We start from the raw sequence: 22,295 nt of genomic DNA on the forward strand, positions 1-22,295 counted from the left end.
TTCATTTCCCTATATCCCACAGAATCTTCGGCGGCAAGATTTAATGCTGTCTCAGTTTTTTGACAAATATGCAATCAAGTGTGCAGGACATTCAGTATCAAGAGCATTGGCGGGAGTGAGCAGACTGGCATTCAACTGTTTATTTATTAGGCCTTTATTCTAAGGAGACACGTTAAAATACTTGAAAAAACTTCATGGATAGAACTTCATCTCTGTCATATAAAATGTGAGTTCTAATGATTTTTATTGCAAGCTTCAAACATAATTCAGATTTTAAATCCTATTTATATTTACAATTATTAGTCATAAAATCACCAAGATGTATGGCATATGATGGAACCTTCTCAAACACTCAACCAAACTTCTAAACATTTTGATCGCCATCTCTGTTGAAATTAAAATTTCAGTTCAGTAATCTAGTCTATATATTTTTCCAGGAGTGCTCAAGTTCTTTGGTTAGTTGAAAGCACATTTAGTACAACTTCATCTCCCATGGTGGAATGTCATCATTAGATCTAACGGACTTTTTCAAGGCTTTGTGAGGTAGAAGGGAAGGTGCTTCCATAGGCTGGGGTGTATCCTTGTCGCTCTGGGTTGGTAAAGGGGGTTAGGGCTCCACCTCCAACGAAGGCATACTGCAGTTCTTCTAGAGTCCTTCCACGGCTCTCTGGTAGGAAGAAGAAGGCCACCAGAGCCAGAACCACGTAAACAGAACCGAAGACCATCACGGCATCTTCCAGTCCAATTGCTGTGGTTAAGTCGGGGAAGATCTGCAGGTAAGGATGATAATGTTATAAATGAGTTAAGATCATTGTGATGGAAAAAATGATTCACTTTTCTCTTCGTAGTTTGTTCATTGTTGACAAGACCATTTGCAGATCCTAAAGTTGCCTTGTACAGAAAATAAATGGCTTAAAAATTTGTCCCCGGACGCATATCCCCGACTGTATTATGGTTCAGTACCCAACCTAACCTAACCTAGAGGCATGGCAAAAAAAAAAAAAAAAAAACAGGCGCCTGGTCGAACCATATGGACCGTTATATTACAAAATGATGGAAATGGTAAAAAAAAAAAAGTATAAATGCTCGAAGAGTGGAAAGGTAGAATTTACAAAAAAAAAAATAAAGCCATCAGTGATGTCAAGTTTGATAGTACTTGTAGATCAAAATGTGTGAAAACGTGTCAGATATCAGCACTGATAACTAATGACGGTTTATCTATGCAAAAGTGTTCGTATATGCTTACTTGAGTAATAAGGAAAAGAAGAATAACAAAGCAACCAGTACAGATGGAAGCACCGAGGGACCTCACTGGAGTGGGGAGCAGTTCCCCAAGAAGGATCCATGGGACAGGTCCTGCTCCCATACCGAAAGATGCTACGTACACCATCACAGAAGTCAGGGGACCCAGCCATAACCTTTGCCGTCGCTATAGAGAACAGCACCTGTGATTGGAAAAGAAAAATACAACAATGAACTAATGACAGTAGAGAACTGGTCCTGTAAATACTTATTACATAATTCCAGACCTTATATTATGAAGTCTGATCATTTTACCAACACTATCATTTAAGGAAACTGGAAGAATACTAAATAACCTTTCAACAAAACTCGTGAATTATCCATAACCAAAAACTGTTAAAATGAGAGGAAGTAATGAGAAATGCTGCTGATGAAACAGCATAATTACTTTGCTACTGAAAACATGGTATGTTTATAAGCGAATGATTTATGAATAATAATGAGTCGATTTTATTGGTTAAACCATTCTTGAGAATTTTGTTATCCATAAATTTCGAAGTCTACTAAATATAATTTTGATTTACGTATCACTCAGTCCAAGGTTAAAAAAAAAAAAAATCAGTCCATTACAGGAATGCTTACCATCACAGCAACCGAGACTATTTTCCCTTTAGGTAACGTCTTACCTGTGACGTACATCGCCAATCCGCAAACCAATGAAGACCCAATGAGAAGAGGTCGGCGTCCCAGTTTGTCGATGGTGCAAGCAGAAATAACGGTAAAGATGAGTCTGCAGATACCCACGAGAACCGAGCAAGTGAAGGGATCAAACATCACGCCAGCATTCTCAAAGAAGAAGACGGCGTACATGAAGATCACCATGGCGCCGCCAAGCTCTCGGAGGACGAACATTGATGTAACCAATATTACAGGTCGGTAGTTTCCAGGTTCTTTGAGAGCTTTTACCTAATTGGGTGAGAATGAGTTCGATTAAGCTTCGAAACACATCATTTGCATTATCTCTCGGTAATGTTCCCTGTTAAGAGTTTTCCTGGGTATTCAATATGCGTTGATATTGGTCTCACCTTTCTACTACCCACTTCATGATTAAATCATTTTGTGAACACTAAAACGCATATTTAAGCTTCATTCCTCAGTCTCCCTAATTTCTCCAAAATCCCAAAGGTGTAGCCATCTACCCTAGTCAGTCATCTGTTTAGATACAGCTATTCTTAGTGTAACTTTGTATTGACACTGGTAAATAGTTGTTGCTACCGAGCGCTCATCACCAGAATACCAGTCAATAGCATTAGGGTTGGGTCAGCTGGATCTTAATAATTTGCTGCCCTAACAACTAGTTTTTTTTTTTTTGTAATTCTAGACTTGATCGCTTTGTCACTGTTTCTAAATTAGATGTTCGATGGTTTTCCTTAGCCAATAACTTCAGCATAATGGAACCTACTGTGAAATGCGAATTGCCTTTTAACGAAAGAGGTAGTTTAATATGCAGTGAAACTAACTAACTGTACACAGTGATCAAAGTAATACATTGATGTCATACCTGTTTCCATATGGATCCATTTTGTTCTTGGGCAGTGAGAGCATCTCTGATTGAATTGAGCTCGGTGTCTACATCGTGTTCTGGAGCACGAAGCTTCATTAGAGCTCTGTGAAATACATATGATACAAGGTCAAATTAAGGTGGCTCACAGTTGATTCTAGAAGAGCTTATAGTTGTCTGTTCCAGATGATGTTCATTATTGTGTGGAGTGTCACTTACACTCATGAATGCATTTTTTTATTTGGTAAGTCGTTTTCTCTGAGTGATTTGCAGAATACGTAGCTAGCGTTCTTTCATTACCAAAAAAAGCAGTTTACAGTTTAATCAAACTGGACATTGTTGAAAAAAGTCAAGTTAATATCACAGTCACATTATTAATGCATTCAAGTTCTTTCTCAACGTTTGCTACAGTCATAATTAATTAACCACAATCTATCTATAAATATATAAAAAGGGATGTATTTACGTATATATGTGTGTGTGTGCATGTGCGTGTGTATGTTCCAGCATAACTCTGAAATGCAATGAGCAGTCTCAACCAAACTTGGTATACATTACTATCTAGAAAAGAGTACTGTCAGGGTAAGACATCACTAACGCCAAAGGGCACCAAAGGTGGTGGGGGTGGAAAGGGCTTTCCTGAGATGGGGTGGGTTCTGCCTGTAGACTTAGTAACTAAGTAAACTCTATGAATTTATCGTACCTCATTTCGGTATACATAGGACTTACTATCTGGAAAAGAATACTGTGAGGGGTGGGGGGTGGATAAAACATCACTGGCACCAAAGCGGGTGGGAGTGGGAAGGAGGTGACGTAAAAATAACCGAAAACGACAGGTATCAGTGTCTAGTCCATAGTTTTCGAGGTCGCTGAGGTGAATGGTGACACTCCTGATGCCCTTAAGTCCAGGTTCAGCCCCGATAGGAAGGGGAGGTGAGAAGGGGTGAAATATAAAATGTCAAAAATGCTGGGCAATGTAATTGAAGCAACTGTCTTAACAGGAGAGAGAGAGAGAGAGAGTAGAGGGGGTGTTAGGGAGGAGAAAGAGGGAAAGAGTGAGGGAGAGTTGGGGAAAGAGAGAGTGAGAGGGAGAGGAAGTGAGAGAGAGATAGTAGAGGGGGTGTTAAGTAGGAGAAAGAGGGAAAGATTGCAGGAGAGAGAGAGAGAGAGAGAGAGAGAGGTTTTATTGGTTGTCATTCAGAGTTTTTCCGGGCAGCGCTGGGTTGGTCAGCTAGTTAGCTCTAAAACTGACAACTAAAACAACAAAATATAAGATTTATCCAAATGATCAAACGACATAACTATGCAATTCCTCCAGCAGGAATACCTAAGTGATTACAATTCAACGACAAAGAACGGGACCTTGGCTTCCGGCAAAAATTCTGTTTTTTTTTCTTCTTGACATGATAATGTTCAAATAACCAGTAGTTTTGAATGACTGGTTCGCGTGTTAGTCAGCTTCAAATAGACAATGAAGAGCCATGCCAGAGTTCTCAGTTTATACGTACTGTGGCCAAGAATGATGTCCAGGTTTCAGTTATTCCGTATGACTCTGGTTACGATTAGGTTAGGATGAATTTCAGCAATATTTTCTTTAGACTCTATTTAAATGTCTAATGTCTGGATTTTATTGCCATAAGAAATAAACGTTTAGGGTTACTGTTAAAAATCTTCACAACGGAGCAAAGTTAAATTTCTATAACTGAATGGGAGCCAACAGTGATAAAAAGGCATGATAATAGTTGTCAGTTGACGGGGTTCAGTTCTGAAGCATTCAACTTGAGTGGTCTCGATCAAATGCAATTGGGATTTTGTACTATAAAAATACTACTCGTAAAGAAAATAAAAAAAAACCATGTTTACAATACTAAAATTTGAATTTTATCTCTATTTCTAAATATACTAAAAACATTGAAAGGTCGACTAACCTGAGCGCGAGCTTTTCCTTGCCATTCTTGAGGAGCCAGTATGGAGACTCGGGCACGAATAGGAGAGCAGCATTTATCGGGAAGAGAATGACGCCGCAGACTAAGGTGGCGCTCTCCCAGTCCAGGAAACGAGCCAGAACATAAATCAGCAGCATACCGACACTTACCATAATCTCTGGCAGGGAAGACAGCAGTCCTCGCACATCAGCCGTGCACATTTCAGCTAGCAGGGGCTGGAAAGTATGCACAAGATGATAATTTTGAATTGATTAATATTACAGATGGGGGTATGAGGGAACGCAAGGCTGTTGCAGCTACATCACAGGGCTTAATGATTTCCAAACCGTCACCTCTCCCATCCTCACTGACGATAGAGCAAAAATTAGATTTTGAACAGATGCAGGGGATACTAAGTCTCTAGCAAGTAACTCGGGACTAAATGGAAGCTCAGGAAAATAAGGGAAAGCATATATAAAAAAATATACTGCCGTAGACCATTCTCCTTTACCTGTATGATGGTGGTCAGCATGAACCCTACTGCTCCCGTGATGATTCTCCCAATATATATCCATGGCAGAGATTCTGACACTGCCATCAGGACCCACCCTAAAGCTGCAGGCAGCAGCATGGAGCTGATGACTCGGCAGGGTCCAACATACTCCACAAGTGCGCTACAAAACAGTGTAGAAAACATGGCGGCGATTCCTGAGCTCGACACTGGACAAAGACAATGGCAACCGTTATTTGTAACCAACCGGCTAATCACAGCCTTCTGGCACTTCTTAAAAGAAATATGAAAAAATACTAAAATTGCTCTCTCTTAACTGGCTATTGGTACCATAGACCAGATGTGTATTTTATCTATATGCTGTTTACAGCAAGAATGTTTTAGAATTTTCATATATATATATATATATATATATATATATATATATATATATATATATATATATACACACATACATACGTATATACATACATACATACACGAGTTACAAGCTTTTTACGCAGCTATCAAGGTGAAGATAGGTAACGCCAACTCGATGTTAACTAGGTATTCATGGCTAAATATTTCATAGTTCATTATACATACATAAGGAAAAGAATTGCTAGTTTATATATTAGTCTAAACTAAAAGGAAGAGCAAGTGGTGGGTGTAATGCTGAGTACAGGAACGGCTGGAGGTCTACCTGATCATTATTTGGTTGAGGCACATGTTAAGGTGGCTATAAACTGGAGAGGGAGTTGTGAAAGAGTGACTGTAAATAGAATTAAGGCAAGTGAGTTTTAAAAGAAGGAAGTAAAGAGAAAATGGGTGAAATATGGGCCAGGTTTAAAAGGAAGGCTGTGGAAGAACTGAGGTGGGGATTTGTGGAATTTCATGATGGGATCAGAGGGAAAGAAAGGAGTATTTGTAGTAAGGGGAAATAATCACAGAGAGAGAAAAAGAGATCATTTGATATCCAACTGCATGGCAGAGGAAATCATGTGCGGGTACACGGGAGGAAGGATAAGGCAATAAAAAAAGGAGGCATGAGAGAGGAAAAGAAGGCCAGTAATAAAATAAAGTTAGAGGGTGAGCAAGGACTGTAGGGAGAGTCAGTGATTCTACAGGGAAGTCAGTGCAAATAGGAAATTTATTGAACAAACGGCTCTTGAAATAAAAAATGTAAATGAACGAATGCTGTTTGATGCGAATGCAGTCCTGGACTGATGGAGGTAGCGTGATTGAGTGGCTGGCCAGAGTCTGAAAGGTATTTTTGGATGAGGAAAAGGTTCTGAAGGAATGGGTGAAAGGAATAATGGCTCCTTCACATAGAGGTAAAGGAGACAGAGGTGACTTAGAATAGACGCATAATGTTGCATAGCATATTAGGGAATGTGTATGGTAGAATTTTGCTAAAGAAAGGAAGAGTTGACAGAAGGATTCACAGGAGCAGAACTGTAGTTTCAGAGAGGGAGGAGGGTATGTGGAACAAATGTTTGTTATGAAATAGTTCTGTGAAGGCTTTGCAACTTAGAGGAAAAAGCTGCATGTGGCACAGATGGACCTAGAAAAGGCTTAGGGCTGAACAATGCAGAGGGTGCTGAGGAAGATAGTTGTTGAAAGTGACAAAAAATTATCATGATTGAAGCAAAGCATGGGTTAGAGCATACAGAGTGGGTAGTGAGCGGTTTGGTGTAAAACTGGATCATACACAAGGGTGTATGTCTCCATGACTGTTTAATATCTTTATGAACAGTACTGTGGGAAGCCAGAAAAAGGATATTGGGAGTAGGTGAAACGTTGTGGAATAAGGAAATGAACCGTGAATGGAGTTGGAAAAAGTTGAGTGAGGAAAAAGCAGAGAGGAAATATGAGTTCTAGTAAGATTTTGAGGTAAATGAGTACCAGAAAGATGAAATAATAAATGTTAACTATGGATGGAAGAAGAATCAAAGTAGTTAAATAACATATATAGGCATTTGAGAGTTAATATATTGGATGATAGAATAAGTGAGTCATAAGAACAGGAAAAGCAAGTGAGAGTGTACAAAAGATTGGGAAGAGACTGTGTATTTAAGTCAAAGTGGTAATGTTTGAAGAAATTGTTGAGCCATTTCTCCCTTATAGAAGTGAATTGTGGATGTCGAATGCAGTGGGACGGAAAAAAGTAGCTGTTGAGATGGATACTTTGCATAGTATATGTGGCATAAAAAGAATTGAAAAGTTAGAAATATGGAGATGAGAAATGGTAAGAAGACTTGTGTAGGTGAGGTATGGGTGAGTGTTTTGAAATGGTTTGGTCAAGTGGAAAGAATGGAGGCAAATTGACTAATGAAAAGAGTATGTTGCTGGAAAGTTTGATAGGGGGAGAGGACGACTTTAAATGCCGCTGCAGAGAAGTATTGGAAAGTAAGGGCCATAATTCCCGATAGCATAAGGGTTTGAAGCACTGCTGAAAAGCCTTCTTTGAGAGTGTATGGGGGTGTATGTTGTGGAAGTTTTCTGCACATGGCTCATTCACGATTCAGCAGCTTTAGTGTAAAAAGGCCACTGACGGTTGCGTTCTTTTGATCTCTAGAGCCACCCCAATTAAAGAAAACGGCTTAGTGCTATATACACTCATAATACACAAGAATGCCTGATCATATTTTACCTAATAAAACAGCAGTACCAGTAGCATCAACAGTAGCGTTTTTATAATGGCCGAACACTTACCTAACCACTGCTGATCATTTCGCGTAATGTTTAGGGGTATGGTTTCGTCTTCCATAATCCTTGACACCTCCACAGACCAACCAACGACATTTCCGGTACATATGATGGCGACTCCTATCGTGCAAGATGTTACAATCTGCAGGCCACGAAAAACAATCGTCAGAAAATAAACCGCTCATTTGCTTCCTTGAAAGGTTGGGCAAAGCGAAATGAAACGCGCAGCAGTTATGCAGTATTTATGGAGTGTTTATTTCTTGTGAACATTGCAGTGAAGGCACACAGGGAGAGCAGCTTAAGAGTGCCTATCTAGTGCAGTCCGAAGGGACAGACTTGGCAGAATTTTTTCCATGGGAAGTGAAGATGCTCCTATACAGGCGCCTGATTAATAAAATTTGCATTGAAGGGTACCATGACAAACAATTGAAGGTTGTGAATTACATACCTGTCGCCACCTGTATATAAACCAGGCTTTAAAAGTCGTCATCGTGATTCCTGGTTTGCGATGACTTTGTCAGCTTTTCCTGTGACTTACTATATAATACCAGTTCTCTGAAAAGAAATGAAGAGAAAATGTTATTGACAATGATGGAAGCACTGAACAATAATAAGATGTACTGGCTGCTGTGAATTTTGTAGAAAAAAAATTATTGTTAAATAATACGTGAGACTGACAACGGAAAAGGTATACCAGCACGAGCAGTGGTTAGGTGTCGACACCCTGTTACCAGCAACGGGAGGTAGAATAAAACTTGAACGAAATCTGAACGTAAAAAAATCAGGTATGTCTGCTGCAACTCCACCCATGACGTCAATGGTATCATCGTTTGTGGAAGAGGAAGAGAATCATCCTGTCTTCAATAGAAGAACTCGTGTTGATTGGAACAGGGAAGGGATTCATCAATAGCTACTAAGAATAGAAAAAGCGCCAGCGAGAAGGTTTTGTTCCAGCAGAATGAACGGGAAAGGCATAAAATGAAAGCGTTTCAAAAAGGTTCAGTCAGTTGTCTAGTCTCTAAAATATGAAAGAAGCTTCGGAATTCTTGTTACTGTCTATTCTGGAATTGACCCAGTTGAAGAAGGACGTAAAACAGATTTGCAAAACAAGTGCAAAGGGACACCAGATCAAGCAGGGCCTCCAACCTCTGATGAGAGTCACCGGAGTCAGCGTTCTAATCGTGCTCCCCGGCGCATCTGAAGGATTAAGTTGGTCATGCGCCTAGAGAGGAGGGGTTGGGAGATTATAGCAGGGTCATTTGTTAAGCATTGAAACTCCCTCCATTCTCTCTCTCTCTCTCTCTCTCTCTCTCTCTCTCTCTCTCTCTCTCTCTCTCTCTCCTCCTGCGAAAAGTCATCTCAACTGAAGTATGGGAGCAGTTCATAATGACGAAACAGTCTAGGTGAAAAGATTTGAGGATAATCCTAGTTATGTTAGCCTATAGTGAAAAATAGAAAGAAGAAGAAAACAATATTTGACAATTTTGAAGTATAAAGTAAATATGACCTAGCGCAAGTTGTTGTTAATATACACACGACTGGAAAATTTGAATTTTTATTGAATATTTGCCCTACTTCTGTTGAGAAAACGGCCAACGGAAATTAGGCAGGTTGAAGTCATTAAGCTTTGAAAATATTGGATGCGAGTACTTAATCTTAATCTGGTAACAGTTTGGCTTTAAAATTTCAAAAAATGTCGCATAATATCAGCAACAATTCAAAATGAAAAGTTACGCGTATACATACTATACACACGTATATACAAATTTCTGACTCACATCAGGACCGAATCCCAATCTTTCAAATGAGAAGCCAGGCCGTCACCAATTCACCCGCACAGGTGAGCTGTCCCCTATCCATTCCGTTTCTAGATTTTTACTTAGCCTTAGTGATTTGTTAAAGATGTATTCTGAAATACACAGATATTTGGCAAAAATAAGCCAATTTATCCTCAAGAATACTCAGCCCAGACCTTGTAAGTTCACCTGTGAGTCTTCAAACATTTTTTCCTTCTAGAAGACCCTGTCGGTTTTCTAAACACCCCTCTTAGCACAGATAAGTCTATAAGAACTCATTAGAAGTACTTGAAATTCACCCATGTTCACCATTTCAGGCCATGAATTCTCTGTAGTTGTAATATACGTTCCTTTACCAGCTGCATATTCCCGAGATGTATACTAGTATTGCACCTGGCCCGGTTATTTTACCATACCCCTAGTTTAAGATAGGTTGGTTAGTTTGTCATCCGCTTCGTAATCTGGGTGTGGGAAACGTAATGAGATTATTTTCAAGAAAATTCTATGGTTGGTTTTTAAGATATGGCGTCCAGCTTTTTTCAGGGAAAGGTCCCAGGCTGGCGCAATACTCGGTTACATCTTGGGAAAATGCTTACTGGCTAAATGAGTGCACTTCATGGACAATGTTTTTAACCATATAGCCCCCTATATGTCTCAGTGGTTTCTCTTCTGTTACCACGTTAACTTTTTTCAGTATCAGTGTCATCTGTCATTGTGTGATATTTCATATTATTCTCGTTTTCAAAATCTTGACAAAATGAACTTGTCATTAGTAATGGGTTTCCTTCTATCATTTTTGCCCTATCCTCCCCAGACGACAGAGTTCCGAGCCTGTAGTGTACTTGAAGTCGGTCTGGTTTGGATGATCGTAAGGACCATTCATCTGACTCACGCCACCAGACAAATGCTCTACACAGTCTTGAGGTGATTCTTAAAATGTAAGTAAAAACAAAACTGTTTCCCAGAGAATTTTGTCTGAAAAGGCCAGTTGCTGACAGACAAAATTATTAATCCTCTAAAAAAAAAAGGTTATCATAGGAGACTTAACTTTCAGAGCGCTCATGCAAAGTATAACTCTAAACAAGGTATTCATCTGTTGCTTGATGCAAATTCCAAATCCGCTTCATGGTAGGTCACATGGTTTGAGTTCATTACGCCAAACCAATCATTGATAAGGGATATGAACTCTGATGTTGACTTCCAGTTACCTGACTTCAGCATCCCCTTCTCCTTGAGATATCTTAAAGCATCAGTTCAAGATTTTGAAAGTAACTGCACTGCATACTTGAAACATTGCCTTTCTTACCCACTGATACATAAATGTATCTCACTGATATTCCTGCTACACCAAATTCTAACTTGCTAGTATTGATCATTTCACGAATACTTAAATCTGAAACATAGCCTTCATTTTCTAAATAAAACCCGGAACCAGGTGGATTATTTCTCATTATCTGTGATAGTGAGTCTAAGCCATGAAGAGGCGTGGTTAGGTCTAGGCGACTACATCAGATGGGTGAGTCATCGATTATCCTTTGGGTCCTGCCCTCCTCATGCCTAGCATCACGCCTAAGGTTTTTTAATACAACGGTAAAATGGTATTCATAATGAATATTTTAAAGAGATTGTTTTAAAAAACAAAAGAGACCCTCAGAATATCTGAATGGCTGAAAGGAGATGATTCTGGTGAGTGTCGCAATATCTGAGAGCGCTAATAAAAAATGGATTGGTTAATAAGCAAAGGAAAAAGTGCCCGAGTGTTCCTGTAAGCCACGAAATCAAACCCAAGACTGTGAAAGGTCATGGTACAGCCTAAAATGTGACGAAAATGTTCAATTGGTCACCACCCAGTGTATGGGAACTAAATGTGGCACCTGAAGTAGTTTAGCAGCCGCAAATAGACACAACTCCTGGAATGGTCTGCAGACCGTTTCCTCTACTACTGTTAGTAATATTACTGCTTCCACAGTGATTAAGAGATATATAGCATGTAAAAACCCAAAATCTGAGAATGAATATATCGACGCATACTTCTCTTTTTGAGATTTTGCATAACTATACGAAAGAAACATAGTACCGATTAAACTTCTGATATCACTCTCTCGACTGAATTGTAGTCTTGGTTTGTCTATATTAAAGTCTCTTTTTACCAGAGTTCACTGGCATTTCCTGCATTTCAGTGGTATGTGAACTGTCGTCTACTGAATTTTAAAGATAAATTCCAATGAGCGGGGTTTAGTAATCTGTAGAGTTCTTCCGAAGCAGTGGTTTTCTAACTGGGGGTAATTAAGCCATTTTTTTTTGGGGGGGGAGTGTTTGTAACGAGTCACTTTCTAAAAGTAATAGTTCTTTGGAGTAAAATTCAGTAAATCTATAAATAATACCGAAGTAAACTGATTAATTTTTTTATCATAATTATGCAAGTTGTACCCCCAACATTCGTTTTCTTCAATCCCGAAAGAAAATAGGAATGCCATGAAGTCTTCCTTGTGATAAAAGCGAGTGAAACATAACTGAACAGGAATGGACTATGGGTAATGGTTTCGGCCGTAAGTCATTTAGGCCGTAAGCACGTTTGCGTGCAAAATGGGCGCCGTGTTTAGTACCAGCCCCTTGGGGATGTACGTAAAACATAAAATGATAACGGTAAATACCATAAACATAACGGTAAATACCAAGCCTCCTATTATTTAAAAAGCAAGCTGTATATATTCAGTAGTCTGCTGATAAAGTCTTCCGTATATAGCAGGTTTTAGAATAATGAGATACTCGTAATATTCTCCTCCTTTTCATGGGACACGAACTTGCTCATCCGCTTAGTGTTACAAAAACTCTTTTTGTTTTTCCTTGTTTACAATCGAGTTTTCCCCTTTGTTTGGAGCTTTCCTTGTCTATCAGAACGACATATATGCCACCTCTTTCGAGTTTCGTCGGCAAGATGAACAGGTCATGTCATGGGTTTTGAAAAAGTTACTACCGAAGTTCGACCATCGTACTAATTTGGAAAACTATTATATTTTTCAGTTGTTGGTTAAATAAAATGTACCGAAGATGGATTATATATTATTAACTCCTAGTCTATTTCTTTCGTCTCTTCCTTTCTTTCCCTATATATATATATATATATATATATATATATATATATATATATATATATATATATATATATATATATATATATGCGTTTGTGTTTGTATAAATCTTTAATTGTAATAACCACAAGCTCTCTTAACTTCTAGAATTCTTCACACTTTTTGGATTACGCTTGTGCTCTGCAAACACTGAGATCCAAGTCAGGTTAGCAACGTGACCTCCTTCTGATACTCTGGATGCGGATCCGAATCCCGCTAATGACATCAGAATTGCCTCATTTGCATTTGGATCTAAGGCTTGGTAGTGACAAGCGTATCCAAAAGTGTGGGGACTTGAGAAGTTAAGAGGGCATTGTGGTTATTACAATTACATACTTATCTGGTGAAAAGGGACCAGTAGATTATATATATATATATATATATATATATATATATATATATATATATATATACCTTAGGTACAAAGCTAACAAAACATAAAAAGAATAGCAAGTACAAACTAAAACTGAATAAAAAATACGAAAATAAAAAAAGCAAAAAATAATGTAAAATATAAACAAACTACCACGCACAAAGTAAAATGCCTAACGATCACACGATAGTTAGTTGAATACCGGACGAGTTGTTCAGTTCCGGTTTCATCCTCTTAATAACAAGTGACTCTGAAATTAGGAGGTCCAGTCTGTTTGAACAAAAAGATAGTACTTTAAAATCCAGGTCAGTGAAAGGATGGTCTTGTAGCCAAACTGTGTTCCCTAATGGCTGAAAGGAGTGGTTTTGAAAGAAGAAACCCAGTTCTAGCAGAAAGAAAAGACGTCTGTGTCCCAAAATTATGTGTCTGAGCGAGCGGGAACTGGATCCCACATGCGAGCAAGTAAACGACACCGAAATAAGGTCCTCAGGAAGATATAATAGTGAAAGACTCAGTAAAAACAAATTGGAACCTAACTTGAGGAAAGCTGCGCTCAAGTACTTTTTGTAACCTTTTTCCGGACCACATAGCTACTAGGCCTATGACCAAGGTAAGGCGTTTTCAGTAGAATAATTCTGTAGGAAAACTATGTCTTGATGAAAGAGTTTGAAATCACAACAAACATTGTAAGCGCTGTATATCATAGTACGTTCTGAAATAAGTTTTTACAACTTTAGAGAAAAAGTGAGACAATTTCATCCCAAGCCAGTAAACGTACTTCTGTAAACATAAGTTTTAAATCTGCCTTTATTTCTGTATATGTGAACATCTGAAAATGAAAACATATTGTCCTGTTGTCTCGCAAGGAAAAGAAAAGTTAGGTGACGAGAATTGAAGTATATAATATATATCTATATATAATATGATAAATATAATAATTATTTATATGCCTATAATATATATATATGATAAATATAATTATTTATATATATATATATATATATATATATATATATATATATATATATATATATAGAGAGAGAGAGAGAGAGAGAGAGAGAGAGTATATTATCACGTGACATAAAATATAGACAGAGCATTTGGCCACGAGGCAAGTGAGACAGCGGATTGCCAGACTTTAGCCTTTTACGCATCTCAAGCCAAGCCCAGCAACAGAGCAAAAGGTAACAAAGAAGATTCAGCTTTACAATATCAACATAATCTCTTTAATACACACAAAGGTCATTACAATGGGATCATCTCCTTCAGGTGAGTCACAGATGTCTTTAGTTAACTTAGGTATTGGGGTTAAGTATACCTTAGTTTAACCAGACCACTGAGCTGATTAACAGCTCTCCCAGGTCTGGCCCGAAGGATTAGACTTATTTTGCGTGGCTAAGAACCAATTGGTTACTTAGCAACGGGACCTACAGCTTATTGTACAACGAAGCGAGTTCGAATGGCATTAATTAACCAGGATTACTGATATATTTTTTTTAAATTTCTCTTTTAAATCTTTTTTCGCATGACTTGTGCAGAATGGGGTCAAGAATGCGTAGACCTAACACTATATTAACACTATATTCCTTTGTTATTTGTATTAATGGAGACTCAAAGAAAAATCTGGGCACAGTATTTTTACATCATATTGATATATTACTGTACTGCGAGACTAATCAATCCTAGAAATTTAGAAACAAAGTATAAAGTTGACATCGTTCATAGGAATGGTCTTCAGAAACGAGTTGATAAGGTATTTGTGGAGTTGTACTGATTTTATCTTTTGAAATCACACAGTTTAAAAGCCAGTAGGCCACTGCCTACCATGAGGCATTTTGTGTCAGACAATTTAGGAATTGAATGATAGGATAAATCAACATCAATATTCAGTTAAACCTAGTAAAAATAAAATGCTCTTTTTGTGCACCTGCGTGAAGAATCCCATAGGGCTGATATGTCGCATCGTAGTAAATTAATAATCTGTGAAAAATAGTGTTCAGAAGTATGCTTAAATCTGCAACTAACTTCACCACATCCTGCATGTGAGATGTTCGGAGATTTAAAACTGAAATTAAAAAATGCCTGAAAAAATGCCTGGTTAATCCCTTTGCCTTGCCTTGCCTTGCTTTGTCCAAATATCAGAGCTCATCTTAGACAACTTTGCCTCGCCTGAAAGAGATACTCCAATTGTAATGATTTTTTGTTTGCATAGAAATGGTTATACACTCCTGGTATTAGCGGTTGTCTATAAAACAAATTGCATTCTTTTGTTCTATTGTAAGTGATTTGCTTGAAAATACCTTAGAATAAAAGGCGAGAGGTCTCGCATTCCGTTGCTTTACTTTCCTCGCGGTGAAGTGCTCTCTCTCTCTCTCTAAATAAATAAATAAATACAGTATATACATATATATATATATATATATATATATATATATATATATATATATATATATATATATATATATATATATATATATAGGTATACATAAATGATATATAAATGTTTATTGTTTGTGTGCGAAATGGGGTTCAATACCGGCCAATGGCTTTATACCTGAAGTGAATAAATCATAAATTTTTTTCACAACACGTCTTAACGACGAACTCAACTTCGGGCCGACTGTAGCTCGTGAAAGTGGTCCTTAGGATGCTTCTCCCGTGAACCGAAGCGCTAAAATAAATGCCAGTGAACTGAAAGTGCTGTATTATTCCTTTCTGCGCGAGATGACTGACTGAGCTCGTGAGATTTACCTCGCCCTTTTGTCTTAACTCTCTCTCTCTCTCTCTCTCTCTCTCTCTCTCTCTCTCTCTCTCTCGACGTTATAGCATGTTCACCTGCACTACCACAGAGCTGACGGCATGTAATCTTGGTCAACTTTGGAACTATCTCGAATAAGCAGATTACGTAAAGAAAATCATATTGATATTGTTTTTAAACTAACGTATTACCGGTAATTATTTCTTCAAAACTGTACGTCTACATGAGGTTAACGTTTATGAAATCTAGGTTCTCGAACATTATTTAAAAATACAGATTTCATCTACTTTGGAAATTGCATCGTAAAAACGGTGGTAGCTGGAACTATACAGAGGGAAAAATAATAATCTGTCTCATAGAATGTACTTTGACACACACACACAAACATACATATATAAAAACACATTCCTTTGCGTTTTGATTGAAACTGACACTAGCTGGGACTCGGACCACCGATTTAAAACGCTGGAAATTGACACTATTGCTGATTCACCTCTACTTGACTTATTCAACTGTGACTGACACTCGGATCAGTAATCTGTGGCTGGGACTGGGATCAGCGATCTGAAAGTCAGAACGACTAAAGAGTCATCTCTACATTACATGTTCAACTGATTTGTCGTGGCTTGTTCTTGATTTGTAGATTATTTAGCCAACAACATAGCGCCGGTGAATTCACCAGTTCGACTGAACAAGGGCATGGCATGGTTTCGAATCACATACCCAAGATTAGGCGTATAAGCATTGCACCTCAAAAACACTACTACAGAAAAATATCTGCATTGCATCTCCAAAATACATCTACTAAAAAATATCTAAGAGGTTCCCTCGAATGCCTACGAATCACAGACAAAGAAAGGGTAATCATCTAAAGATATATTTAATTAGAATAATACATTCAAAAGTATGCTCACGTTATTTACTGTCGTACGTTAGTAAAGATATATAGTACTATCCTGTTGTTCTTTAAAAGAAGATGTTTTACTATACCATGCATGAATATTTCTTCTCAATCCCTGGACGCCTAGGCTAGGGGTACCGACATTTTATACTGTCACATAGTTTGCATAATTTAGCGGAGATCGTGTCACTGGAAAAAAAATCACTGTGGAATACTGTCTTAAATTTACAACATATAGACTCAAGCTCTCATTATTATAACCACTCTTTCACTGTTTAGACGTAACAGGGAAACTGGCACATTGAGAAGCAAGCAGGTAGGTGCATCTTCTTCAAATCGTGTCACACGATACAGATCCTCGGATTACCTTACGGTTAACCACTCGGCTAATGCTCTCGGACGCGGGATTACGGTAATTCGTCCGGCTAATTCTTCCTAATTCCAGATTCGTTTGTACCAGATATTCTGAGAGGTGGAGGATGATGTACAATACACATCAGACTAATGCGTTTGTTGAAAAGCGCGTGATTCTGTGCGCGTTTGAACTGGAAATCCGTTATGTTTTTCGTTGCACCCGCTAGAAGTACAGTCTCTCTCTCTCTCTCTCTCTCTCTCTCTCTCTCTCTCTCTCTCTCTCTCTCTCTCTCTCTCTCTCTCTCTCTCTCTTTGAAGGACATTAGATTAAAATAATTAGATGTGAGACTTATATACGAATGGTATTTACTGCAAAATTGGCATTATAGTTTTCAAACCAGTCTTGTAAAACGCTACACCTGTATAGGAACGTAACCTTTAATGAGGTTTACGCTGAACCCATACATAACCGTGGATTTGTTTCTCTAATAGCAGGCTGGATAAAAACATGTTTCAGATATGCGTAATAAATATCCTCAGAAGTAATAGCAGTACCTTTAGCTTGAGAGACGGAAGTACCTGTGCCGTATCTGAGGCTGCTGGGTCGATTAGCCTGCCTCACGCCAGGTGGTGACCATATAACCTTTCCTTACGACCCTTGGGTTGTGCCACAACCTCTGGGCCATGGCCCTCCACCGTCGTAAGTTGATTTTCCTCGCTGCGAGTCTATTCAAGCCAGGATCCTGATTCAAGCATACTTTCCTTCACTAGCTTTTGTTTTAGTTATTATTATTACATCCGTGGCTATATATGTTTGGAAGAGTGCGTTAGCAAGTTATCTTGGGAGTGGAGAAAGGAACTTATTGAAATATAGCACCTACTTCTTTCAGTAACCTCTGGAGGTGGTGAGGCTTTGGGAGAACCCGCCTTAGCGTTCAAGATGGGTTGCCATGGAAACCATGTCAAACCCATTTCTCCGAAAAGATGATCAATGGTAATGCTGATCCGAGTTACTTGAGGTGGGGGGAGGGGTTCATCTGTACTCTTAGTTCGTCGTTTTTTTTGTTTGTTTTTTTTGTAAGTACACCCTGGAAAGTGCAGTCACTAAATGATTTGTACTCTTCATCATATATCATCAAAACCGTCCATTGCGTCTCTCTGTTCTGCCTGAAGTTTTCTAGCTCTGTGTACACACACACACACACACACACACACACACACACACCATATATATATATATATATATATATATATATATATTATGTATATATATATACATATATATATATATATATATATATATATATATATATATATATTAACTTTGTGAAGTATATGCAGGAAGTACAATTAGATTTAGGAGAAACTTGTGAAATTTGTCCTGGTGCGGTACTAAACAATAATCTGTTATAGACATTGATATCTGTTATAGATACTGATATAAAGAAACGATCATTATCTATAACGCGAAAGCTCAAAATATATATATATATATGTATATATATATATATATATATATATATATATATAATTATATATATATATATATATATATATATATGAACATTCAACATCTAAAGTCCAAAATACTGCTTAGTACTATTTCGTTCATTGTAATGATTGCATATTCCTACAGCAGAACTCACAAGGACCATAAACTTGCTTAGCCAGTTTCGTCATCTTACGTCACTGCTTATTATATAAAAATAGAAAGGAAAAAAGAGGAAATGTGGAATAATTTGAAAATATACAGAAATTGAAAATAAAAGACTGGGACAGATTACAAGGCAATGGCACAGGCTCTCTAAATCACAGTTATGGACCTCTCGCTTTGTAACTGACTCCCGTGGGAGGTTCGGTGTTGCGGGGGCCGGTGGGGGAGGTTATTTATACCGTCAGTGCACTTCACGTGGTCACTGATGTAGGTTAGACTAAAGGGTGTCTGCAACGTCCATCCCGCCACTGGCTGCCCAACTTTTCAGCCTGTACCTTCCATCCTGACCCCTTTCTTCCAAAATCCTGTTGATAAACTCCACTTATTCTGTCCAAGAGACTTACCGAACTAAAACTCGGGAAAAAAATGGACATATTTCAGGAGACACGGATATCGACCAGAGAGCTGGAGGTAACTACTGTCCATTTACAATTTCCGTAACTTGAAAGCACTTGCAGAATACGTACGGTATATGAGATCGTCTACTTGCTTGCCTTAAGCAAGAATGATATTGAATAGAGAAATTTTGTAACGTGAGAATCATCAAAATTTCTGGCAACAGTAAAAGCCACTGTAAATTCCTTAATGAGGACGAACACACAAATTTTTATCTGCGGTAACACACACCACTTGCAAGAATATGATTTGCTGTCGCTCTCTAATCTCACGATAAAAATCTGCAGTGATTATTTATTACTTCCTTTCTGAAATGACAATAGATATCTGTAGCCAGAATCATTGAAGCTAATTGTTTTTGGCGAAAGATTGTGATCACCACTCACCATAGTTCACAGTCTGAACAATTTAGCCTACCGTATTCTTTGTTATTACAGTTTTCTATCATTACAGCTTTTTTCTCCGCTTGGAGTCCTTATTGTTCATATTAATATTATTTTAGGCATTATTTCCCGAGTAACGACGAACAGTTCAAACGGAGCTTCAAAATTTAGAGCACTAAAGAGAAGTTATCGTCCAAGTATCATTTAGGTACTTATTTTTTTCTTTTATATAGTTCCCCCTAGCGCCGTTTCCATACTGCTTTTTCGAAAATAGATAAATCTTAATTGTTTTGATGCCCGAGAACCTTGATATAATGTACGTTAATTTCTTTCATGCATTTAGTTTTTAAGAAATAATTTTTTTAATAAGTTGGCGAAACATAAGCCAACTCGTGAGGTTTTACGTAGCCTGTTTATTCGAGATATTTCTAGGCTGTCTTGACCAAGATTACGTAACGTCTATTCTTCTGTAGTAGTGCAGTGTATATGCCAGAATTATCACATGCAAAGAGAGATAGAGGATAAAAAAAGTTAAGACAGATGGCAGGGCAAGTTTCACGTCCCCAGTCGTTGCACGCAGGTAGAAGAATACAGAGTTTTCAGTTCAGTGGAATTTATTTTGGCGTTTCGATTCAAGAGGGACAAAGACTTGGCAGCACACGATAAAATATGAGAAATGGAAGAAATTATGACAAAATTTCTAGTGGTGAGAAATTTAGTTTATCGAATCCTGACATATCTCTGTACAGTAGAGTTTTCCTATTTTTTTTTTTTTTTTAATCTTTTTAGCAAGTGAAGGAAATAATACTGTCAAGAGTGCGGAGTAGTGGGGTGAGATTGGCTGCTGTAATTCCGGAAGGTCCTTCAGTTACCGTTATCACAATTACGATGATCAATTTGGAAGTCAAATTAAAACACCGTCATTATTTTGCTCTTCATAAACGCTTTCAGTCTGTCTGTCCGGTGTGTGAGCACCTGTAGTTATAATAAGAACTTGCAGAATAAACAGATTCCCACTAAGAACGCCTACTGACAGTGTGGACGCACGTTCAAGATATAATCAGCAGGAAACTGGAAATGTGCATCAGCTAAGTGCAACTTGATAGACTCTCTATGGTCAGTGGAAACGGTAAGATTATCTTGTTGCAAACAGAACACAAATTGAGTATAGTGGCATTCCTTTGACGCTTCTAATATGCAGTTCTAAATTTAAAAAAAAATACAAAGGAACTTCCAGTTGGTGAATCGTGTTAGCGACATTCTGTTATGAAGCCAAATAACGCTTAATAAATCAAAGCAAAATCCTGTGCTTTCAGTCGCAGGAAAGAAGAGGCTGCCAAATGGAATGACACGACGGCTATCCAACTCTACAGAGCAGGCATCTATCATATTAAAACCATTTGTAGTATTAAAAACTTCCACCAACATCACCATTACAGCAACATACACGTTGTAAAGTCATCAAGGCACGGTGAAAGCAAGCACTGACGAGGCATAGACTCACCTGAAAGCAGTCCGAGTATTAGATGGGAGACGCGAGTGCCCCTGCCGTGGAAGAAGCACTGGCCGATGCGAAATAATGGCACGCCCGATCTTCCTTCCAAAGGTTTGATCAGGACGACAATTTCTACTTGGATGCTGAGTCATCTTCACATGATCTTCGCACTAAGAGGCGTCACCCAAGCCACTTGTTTAGGAGTCACGCGCGCGCCGCCGAAGCGCTGTTCCATAAACAAAGTCACGGGATTACAACCCTTCTTTTCTCTCCGATGTTTGCGACGAAGCAACAGATGCTTTGTCACGATTTGCTCTGCGTCTTACATGCTTCTTTCACTGTAATGTTGCAGGAGGAAACTGATGTTTGGTCCTTACTTTCGATTGTTATTCTTTATGGAATGGAGTTTATTTATATATATATATATATATATATATATATATATATATATATATATATATATATATATATATATATGTATATGTATGTATGTATGTATGTACAGTATATATGTATGTGTATAGCCCTAGGGCTGGGGAGTTGAACAGTGGGCCTAGCGACACACTGGCCACGTGTCATAGGCATTGGGAATTTGGGACCTGTCCCCCACTGGCTGTCGGCCTAAGAAACAGATCAGCGCCTCCCCAATGAGCCTATACAGAGGCCCATGAGGACTTTAACTAATAATATATAATATGTAAACAATCTTAAATGTCTCAGCAAAATCCAAGCATGCTATAAACAACTCGAAATAAATCTTATTTTTCAAATCAGTTGAACAGGATTTGCTATATCCAAGTTACGTCAACTTTACTTAGACCTCAGCCCCACTTAATAGGTGGAATTTGTTGTTACCTATCCTGCCATGTGGATGATTTTCGGGACTGGGACTTTTGGCGGTTCGTTTTCTTCCTTTCTTCGACGAATGAGGGCAAGGACCATGAGGATCAGTGTTGGAACCGTAGCCAAGGTTAAGCCGAAAGTGTTGTAGTTCTTGATAATGTTGCACTGGACGGTTTGCTTCTTTTCTTCTGGTGTCTGGATGTACAGTCTTGGAATTTGGAAGG

At 38.3% G+C, this 22,295-nt stretch overlaps 1 protein-coding gene and 1 long non-coding RNA gene across 3 annotated transcripts in view; one reads left to right on the plus strand and one right to left on the minus strand.

Moving 5' to 3' along the window:
- Positions 1-407: 407 nt before the first annotated feature.
- Positions 408-21,377, minus strand: LOC136850536 (facilitated trehalose transporter Tret1-like). The gene is given in 10 exon segments (XM_067124122.1): positions 408-770; positions 1,247-1,407; positions 1,410-1,445; positions 1,929-2,208; positions 2,804-2,909; positions 4,732-4,964; positions 5,240-5,448; positions 7,934-8,069; positions 8,376-8,482; positions 21,238-21,377. Coding segments are annotated over 9 exon segments (1,458 nt in total). The 5' UTR covers positions 8,418-8,482; positions 21,238-21,377; the 3' UTR covers positions 408-515.
- LOC136850537 (uncharacterized) overlaps positions 13,559-22,295 on the plus strand; it is a 44,927-nt gene continuing 36,190 nt past the window's right edge. The window contains exon 1 of one of the 2 annotated variants that reach the window (XR_010856639.1): positions 13,559-13,837. This is a non-coding gene — a long non-coding RNA (uncharacterized lncRNA). The remainder of the gene's footprint in view (positions 13,838-22,295) is intronic. The other variant, XR_010856640.1, reaches the window with a different exon arrangement.

This window comes from Macrobrachium rosenbergii, chromosome 22 (genome assembly GCF_040412425.1).
Source record: "Macrobrachium rosenbergii isolate ZJJX-2024 chromosome 22, ASM4041242v1, whole genome shotgun sequence".
NCBI lineage: Eukaryota > Metazoa > Arthropoda > Malacostraca > Decapoda > Palaemonidae > Macrobrachium > Macrobrachium rosenbergii.